The sequence below is a fragment of the Echinops telfairi genome, unplaced genomic scaffold, assembly GCF_000313985.2.
Source record: "Echinops telfairi isolate 266 unplaced genomic scaffold, ASM31398v2 ScPeMD7_655;HRSCAF=1070, whole genome shotgun sequence".
Classification (NCBI taxonomy): Eukaryota; Metazoa; Chordata; class Mammalia; order Afrosoricida; family Tenrecidae; genus Echinops; species Echinops telfairi.
Genome location: NW_022104553.1, coordinates 29,639,079 through 29,647,529, shown reverse-complemented (window position 1 = coordinate 29,647,529; position 8,451 = coordinate 29,639,079). Strand labels below are relative to the sequence as shown.

The following is an 8,451-nucleotide window of genomic DNA, read 5'->3' as shown; positions in this document are numbered from 1 at the left end:
GGATTTGTAAGGTAGAATTGGGATCATGATAGTGGGGGGGGGGGGGTTAACCAGCCGACCTTGTGTTTAACAGCCCAACACGAGGAAGTGTCCCCTTAAAACATAAGCACCAAAGTCCACGGCCATCCAGTCCATTCTGACCCACCATCACTGCAGCTGTCACTCGTTAGGGGGAGTGGACAGCCTCATCTTGCACGGAGCTACTGGTGACTCTGAAGAGCCAAGCTTGCAGGGAACATCCCCACATGGAGCACCAAGATCAAAGCCTAAACTCCTGGCCACGAGTCCATCTGCCTCCCAGCAACCCCACAGGACAGGGCAGAGCTGCCCCTGCAAGCCTTGGAGGCAGTAACTCTTCACAGGAGCAGAAAGCCTCCTCTTTCTCCCCCAGAGTGGCTGATGGTTTCGAACTGCCGACCTTGAGGTTCGCAGCCCATCACCACTAGGCCACCAGGGCTCCTCAAGAGCTCCTTCAGGCATCACCACGTCACCAAGTAAAAACATTTAAAAAAAAAATTTTTTTTTAAATCACAATCATTCCTTGAGGATCATCCAACACCCAGCCGACGTTCACATTTCCTAGTCTGTATCAATCGAAGCACCAACCAAGCACCACGGACACACTCCTCGCGAGTCCTGAGCAGCGTTGACAGAGCTGTCTCCTCTTCCTTCCCCCCTCTGCTTGAATGTGTTAAGAAACTGGGACAAGCTGCTCCCGGGAACCCGCGTGTTGCTGACGGCGTGCTTGTGGTTCTGGGAACATGTCCCTCTGTCCCCATAGTACTGGATAATTGGTAGTTAGATCGCAGCGTCTTGATCCGAGTTCAGTTGGATATGCTGGCAAGACTTCCCCGGTGATGTCATGGCCCTGCGACGGGGCCCCAGGCGGGGTGTCTGTGTCCCTAACGTGGGTGCCCAAGGCCATATAGCCATTCTTCACTCACAGGGGCTGCTGGGGTCTGGGGTGGGGGTAGAGGGAAGGAGCCTGACTTTTAGAATGGCCCTTCACCAAGCCTGTGTCAAGCAAACGAAGACATTCTCGGCTGATCGTTAAGGAGGGCTCTTGGGGAGCCCCCTTGGTTTTACAGAGGAGGACTGCTCTGTGGTTCTGAGCTTTAGGAAACCGGATCGCCAGGCCTTACTTCCGCAGAGCCTGGGTGAGTCCGAAGCACCAGCCTTTCCATGAGTGGTTAAGGGTAACCATTGGCCCATCTGCACCACGCAGGGGCCTCCCCAGAATCCAGAGGCACTCCCAAACGTTATTATGCTGGGGAGTGAGGAAGTCAGACTATCGCTGACTCTGAAGGTGCAGCCTTCCAACCTTGAATCTCAACGTCCTAGGAATCTCACACAGAGCCCTGGTGGTGACATGTGGGCTGTGAACAGCAGGGTCAGCAGTTCGAAACCCCCAGCCGCTCTGGGGGAGGAAGAGGAGGCTCTCTGCTCCTGTCAAGAGTTACGGTCTCAGAGACTTGCAGAAGCAGTTCTACGCAGCCCTACAAGGTCACTGTGAGTCAGCTATGAATCACTGTGGCAATGAGTTCAGTCTTTTGGGTTTGGGAGGATCCCCCATTTCAACCTTTGATGGAAATCTTCCCACACACCAGCGATGTCTTTCCGTTTTCTAGAATTCCCACAAGACAATTCTCAACCTTGGCATCTCAAATTCAAGCATTTCGAGACTGCGTGCCACTATCGCACATTACTGAGCCCCGGCACCCAGAGAGTCCAGCTTGCCACTCTCTAAGATCCCAACATTCCGAGAGTCGAACGTTCCAACAGCAAGCCCTAATATGTCCAGACCACCGACACCTTGGCTTTCTCCAACCCCAACATGTGGGGATCCCAATATTTGGACACAGAATCCCACCATTCTGAGTCTGATATCCAAGGATTCCAACCTACCAATGTTTGGCGAACCCAGCTAGGGCAACAACATAAAAGTCTGCCATGGGCAACCTTCTAATTTTGGAACCCCCAAATTCTAGGACCCGGATATCCCAGCTTCCCTAGAGTCCGGCATTCTCAGTTTTCTGTAACGACAAAGGACGCCAATGGTTCAAGAACCCCAACATCCTAGAACCCCAACCTGTCAACAGTACCATCATCCAATTCCTTTGACGGGGTATTCCAAGTTTCCTGTTATCAAACAGCCTCTGATTCCAACACCCTGTCAAGAAAGCCAACCTGATTCCAACACAGGAAGACTTCCCATTTGTCCCAACATTCCAGCATGCTGGAGAGTGAGTGGTGTCCCCAGAAACAAGCGTGGTCAATCCCAGTCTCTGTGCTGGTGGTGCGTTTTGAATTTTGAACTTGAGACAGTGGTAGTTACCCTCCCTTTGGGGGACGGGTTATGTTAAAGAGGTCATGTAGGGTGTATCTTGAGGCCATCTCTTTGGAGATATAAAAGAGATTAAACAAGCAAGCAGAAGACAGATGAGGGAAGACAGATGCCCAGCCACCCGGCACCAGAACGGAAGAGATAAGACCTTCTTGGAGAGCCCACTGAGAGAGAAAGCAGATGGCACCCTAACCTCCGACATTGTGAGGAAACACACGCTGTGTGGGAAAACCACCCACGTGTGGCATTTCTGTGTCAGAGACTAAGGTGGGCCCGTGCTCTGTGTCTGGTGCCCAAGCCAGAGTGATGGGTGGGCCACCGGCCAGGCCCCAGGCAGTCTCGGGAGGCTGCACGGCTCACCTGAAGCAGTAGTTGGTGTCCAGGGCCCGGCGGTGCCGAGAGCTGTGCAGGTGCTGGGCCCTCTCCAGTGGGGTGGCCATGAGGAGTAGGAAGGGCCGGTGCATGCCGTGAATGGCAGCCAGGTCACCCCGGCGGTGGTTGTTACTGAGCCCTGCTTCGGGGGAGGGAGGGAGACACACACTCAGTGGGATGGACGTGGGGATGGGGGTGGGACACCCTCTCAGAGGGGTGGATTCCTGGGGGGACACCCTCTCAGAGGGATGAATTCATGGGGGGAACACCCTCTCAGAGGGATGGATTCATGGGGGGACACCCTCTCAGAGGGAATGAGCTATGGGGGACACCCTCTCAAAGGGATGGACTCATGGGGGGACACCCTCTCAGAGAGATGGATTCATGGGGGGACACCCTCTCAGAGAGATGGATTCATGGGGGGAAACTCTCTCAGAGGGAATGAGCTATGGGGGACACCCTCTCAGAGGGAATGAGCTATGGGGGACACTCTCTTAGAAAGATGCATTCATGGGGGACACCCTCTCAGAGGGATGGATTCATGGGGGGAAACTCTCAGAGGGAATGAGCTATGGGGGACACCCTCTCAGAGAGATGGATTCATGGGGGACACCCTCTCAAGAGAGATGGATTCATGGGGGGGACACCCTCTCAGAGAGATGGATTAATGGGGGACACCCTCTCAGAGGGATGGATTCATGGGGGGACACCCTCTCAGAGGGATGGATTCATGGGGGGACACCCTCTCGGAGGGAATGAGCTATGGGGGACACTCTCTCAGAGAGATGGATTCATGGGGGACACCCTCTCAGAGAGATGGATTCATGGGGGGACATGCTCTCAGAGGGAATGAGCTATGGGGGACACCCTCTTAGAGGGATGGATCCATGCAGTGGGGTGACATGCACTCACAAGGGTGGGTTGGTGGGAACCACACTCTCATCAGGACAGATGGATGGATGTGGGGGGCTCACACACACACACACACACACACACGGACACGTGAGCACTCTCTCCAGCAGACCCGAGGCGGGGAGAGGGGCTGACCCTGGACGCAGCCTCACCCTTGATTTCCAGCTGTAGCTTCCTCTCTTTGTCGTCACAGGAGCAGTGGGTGCTGAGGCGAAAGCCCTCGATTTCCCCTGGGGGGGCGGGGGCAGGGGCCAGTCAGAGGAAGAGGAAGGAGGAGGCACCCACAGGGCCTCTTCCTGCTTCTTCACCGCCGGGCCCTCCCGAGGAGGCATCTGCCTTCCCTCAAGGAGGCCCTGGGGCCTCACCCTTCACTTTCATTTTCTCCCACCGTTGACCCGTTTTATGAGCAGAAAAAAGCCAGACGCCAGCAGACGGACGCCTGGCCTCCCGGCTGCGCCCATGGGATCTGGCCCACGGTCAGAAACGTGGACATTTTACTGCCTACTGTGCTAGACCCAAGGGGCGCCGGTGGCTTGGCGGTTACACGTTCGGCTGCTCACCACACGGTTGGCAGTTCAAGCCCACCAGCTGCTCCGAGGGAGAGAAGCGAGACTTTCCGCTCCCGTGAAGATCTACAGCTTCGGAAACCCGCAGGAGCCGCTGGACCTTGCCCTACGGGGTCCCTCTGACTCTGAGTCAGACGCCAGACCCTCCTTTAATCTTCACCGAAACATGACGTGAAGAGGGGAGGGTGGGAAGTAAATCCGGAGGCTTTCCCAGAGGCTGGTGGGGAATCGGTGCTTCCGGAAAGAAGGCGTGAACAATGTTCCCTCGGCTCCCACTCTGTGCAGGGCACGTGGGGTGTAGCTGCGACCCTCTCTTCCCGGCCTCTGGCCAGCTGCCCGGCACAGACCCAGCCCCTACTCCCGTGTGTCCCAAAGCAGCTATGTGCACGTCAGCCTGGGGCATGGGCTAGCATACAGACCTTTGTGATGGCCAAGGGGACACGGAGTCTTTGTTTTGCTTCCCTGACAAGGGGGCAGTGGGCCAAAGCAGTTTGGGAGCCCAGGAGGCTAAGGGTCGGGACAGCCTCATCCGCTGCCACACAGCCTCTGTTCAGGAAGCCCTTAGAGACCACCCTCTCTGGGTTCTGGGGTCTCCTCGCGGCTCCGACACCACTCTGGATTTTCCCCACCAGGCCCCACCGCTCTGCCTGCACCCCCGCTGCTGGCCCTGACCCCTGACCTCCGGGTCCCCACCATGATCATCTCTGTGACGAGACTTCCTGGGCGTCTGGAAGGGACGGTTGGCAGGACCGGACCCAGGGCAAGTGCTTGGGGAGAAATGCCCGCCCCCCACCCACCCCAATGCCTGCTGACATTAAGGACAGTGCGGAGAGGCCACAAAGTGCCTGTGGCTGTTGTCTGTGCGGTCCTCAGCTTTCTCTCCCCGGGCCAGTTTGAACCACTTGGAAGAAGCTCACTGCACCGTGGGGGCGCCGTAGGAAATGGCTGATGTCACCCCGCTTTCACACCCACGCGCTCTCGGACAGGGGCAGGCCGGGTGGTTGGGGCCCAAGGGGAACCATGCAGGGACCCCTGGCGTGGCCCTCACCTCCGTGGCTCAGCCACTGCCGCACGACGGGGGTGACGTCGAAGGACAGCCACTCCGGGGATTCGCTCGGGGCCAGCAGCCGGTTGCTGAGGTAGCGCCAGGTATTGTTGCTGTATTTCTGGGAGACGACACGGGAGTGCCTGTGGGTCGATGCTCCAGTGCCCCCCGACACAGGCTGACTGTCCCCCACCCACACCATCTGCTCCCCGCTGTGGCCTCCCAGACAGGGCAGCCACATCACTAGACCCTCAGAGCCACTGGCCCCCACAGCGCCTCTCAGGAGAGGGAGAGAGATGTCTCCCCAGCATCTCTGAAGAGAGAGATGTCTCCCCAGCATCTCTGAGGAGAGAGATATCTCCATAGCATCTCTGAGTAAAGACATCTCCCCACAGCATCTCTGAGGACAGAGAAATGTCCCCACAGCATCTCTGAGTAGAGACATGTCCCCACAGCATCTCTGAGGACAGAGAGATGTCCCCACAGCATCTCTGGGTAGAGATGTCTGCACAGCATCTCTGAGGAGACATGTCTCCACAGAGATGCTGAGCAGAGGCAGGAAAAGCCTGAGTTCCCTCCTTGGGAAGATGCTGCTACCTTCCGGCTTGGACGGCCTAAGAAGCTAAGACATTGCTGCCCCCAGTCTGGAGTCAGCAGGACAAATCTGACCCCCCAATTAACTCTCGGGCCTTAAGTTAGAGGTCATTCTAAGACGCCCCTGTTCAGTCTGATCCCAAGAATCACACAAACACGAAGCCTAAGGCATTCTCGGGGATGAAGGGTCTACAGACACAGCATCTGACAAGCCAGAAAGCTGGATGCTTCCTGCCTCCAAGGCCGGGGATTCAACTCTCCCGGGGCTGAACTCTCAAGTTCAGGTTGGACCTGGTTCTCTGGGAGTATGAGTGCAACCCCTCCCATTGCTGCAGGTCTACTGTCCAACATGGCGTGCGTCCCGGACCATAGAACCTTCTGGAGAATCCTTCACTTCAGAGACGTCAGCCCTTCCAGCAATCCTGGTGGCAACGCTTAAACCCACAGCACCGCTGTCCAACAGAACTTTCTGTGACTGTGGGATGCTCTTGATCAAGGACCTCCAGGATGCAGGCCACTGGCCACCCAACATGGGACGATGACAGAGCACAAAAACACAGCTCAGGAGACCGAAAAAGGGGAGGTTTAACTTGATCTCATCTTACTTCAAGCAAACACTCCTACGTGGCTAGTGGCTACCATCTTGAACAGAGCAGTTCTGGAAGAACCAATTTTAAAAAGACACTTTTCCTTCTCAAGAGGCCAGCTTCTAAGATTCCAGCTGTCTGAGAGAACTACCATCCTAGGATACGGTGAGTCTGGAAGTTTCCAAGAGCCCCGTGATTCTGCAACTCCACAATTAGAACATCGCAGCGCCCGTGGAGCTGTGTTGTGGCCACCAGCCTTCCGAGGGTCCCGCCGGGGCCTCACGGCCCCACCCTGACTCAGCCCACCTGTCCCGCCCGGGGCTCCCACCTGGTACAGCTCCACGTGCTGCTCCACTTTCAACTTGAGCCTCTGCAGGCGCAGCTCTGCCCGGGAGAGCAGCAGGGGGTCTGACACTGCTTCTCGAAGCGCTGACGTGTTGAAGAGCATGTACGTGCTATGTGAGCCGTGCCTGAGAGGGTCATAGATTTCTAGACAGGAGAAGCAGAAAGAGAGGATGTTGGAGGGGGTTGGTTGGGGTGGGGGGTAGAGGGTAAGATGTCACAGCCCAAGCCCAAGAGGTGGGCTCCAGAGCAGACAACCCTGGGTTGCAGGTGGGGGGTGGGGTGGGAGGGGTCCAATGCTGACACTTCTAAACTGTGTGACCTTCTCCCCTCTGTAATAAGGCAGGTCCAAGCCAACCCCCTCTTCCACAGAACATCATCTGCCCAGGCCCGCTCCGTCAAAGGCTGGCACCAGGGAAAGTCGAGCTGCTTGTTTTAGGCCTCCCAGCCTGAAAGCCTTAAATGCAAGTCAGCTGCAGAAAGGCCTGGTGGTCTCCTGAAAAGTCAGCCCGGTTCTCCTCTGATGAATCAGACAGACACTGCTGTGCCTGCTGCCTGACCACCGGGAGGTCACAGGCCCCCTCTGAGCCTCCGTTTCCTGCGATTCTTTGAGCAGCCCCAATGACCTGAAGCCCCCCTGGCCTTCCCATCCAGACCCACCTAAAGGACGGTACTGTGGAACCTGGAGCCAGAGAACCCCTCTCTCTGACCTCTGGGGGCCTCCACGGTTCAAGGGTCAAGTGAAGAGACCCATTCTAGGATCACGGCACAAAGGAATTGAGACAGGAAGGGAACTGATGGGGCCTGGGGGTGGGGGGCTGCAGCCTCCCACTGGCAGCTCAGCAATCTGCGTGTGCCTGAGAGGTTCCGAATCCAAAGGTGCTCCGCAGAGGTGCCGATAGGTCAGCCTTACAGCCCATTTTACAGATGGGGAAACTGAGGCCTGGAGAACTCCTGCCACGGCTTCCAAAGTCACATAGCTGGGAAGCTGCAGCTGTGTGTGTGTGTGTGTGTGTGTGTGTGTGTGTGTGTGTGTTCAAACTTAGCCCCTAGGCTATACTGTCTCCCTGCTAATGACTATTATTATTATTGTTATGATCATTAATTGCTTCCTCCCTTAACCTACTCCTGGGCTGGTTAGAGGTGAAGTTCAGGACACAGCCCAGTGGCTGTTGGGGGTAGGGTGAGGAAATGAACAAGGCTGGTTTCCAGTCTGGGAGAAATGCAGGGATGGGGGTCAGAGGGTACATGTTTGGGCACCCTAGGAGGTGGAGATTGGTGGGGAAAGGCTCTGATGAGAACCCAGGGAGGACCACTTTGCGGGGGAACCTCCCCCCTATTCCCAGCCACTTAGCACCCTCCCAAATAAACCCTATTCTTGGCCCAGTGGTTATTCCCCTTACCCCAAGGAAGGGGTGCACGCGGGGCTGGCAGGGCAGATAGGGCACAGCGGGGAGCAGGGACCAGCAGGGTCTGGGTGATTCTCCAAGGCCGGGGGAGAGAGCGGAAACCGCAGAGACAGGGCGACAGGAAGAGGGAGAGATGGTGCGACCGTACCTGAGAGAGACCGATCGCCTGCCTGGACAGGGGGGTGAGCGGGAGTAAGAGGAGGCAGGGCGTTTGAAGAGAAATAGGGACGCGGGCAGACAGGACCAGAGAGGGACGGGGACAAGCGTACACTGAGACGGT

General features: G+C 56.8%; 1 protein-coding gene across 1 annotated transcript in view; it reads right to left on the bottom strand.

Annotated features, from left to right (window-relative positions):
• Window positions 1–8,451, bottom strand: part of TGFB1 (transforming growth factor beta 1) — a 17,128-nt gene that overhangs the window by 6,999 nt on the left and 1,678 nt on the right. Inside the window, exons 2-5 of the mRNA XM_004710514.4 lie at window positions 6,749–6,909; window positions 5,243–5,360; window positions 3,781–3,858; window positions 2,705–2,855 (exon numbers count right to left, since the gene is read on the bottom strand). Coding sequence (XP_004710571.2) covers window positions 2,705–2,855; window positions 3,781–3,858; window positions 5,243–5,360; window positions 6,749–6,909 — 508 coding nt within the window. The remainder of the gene's footprint in view (window positions 1–2,704; window positions 2,856–3,780; window positions 3,859–5,242; window positions 5,361–6,748; window positions 6,910–8,451) is intronic.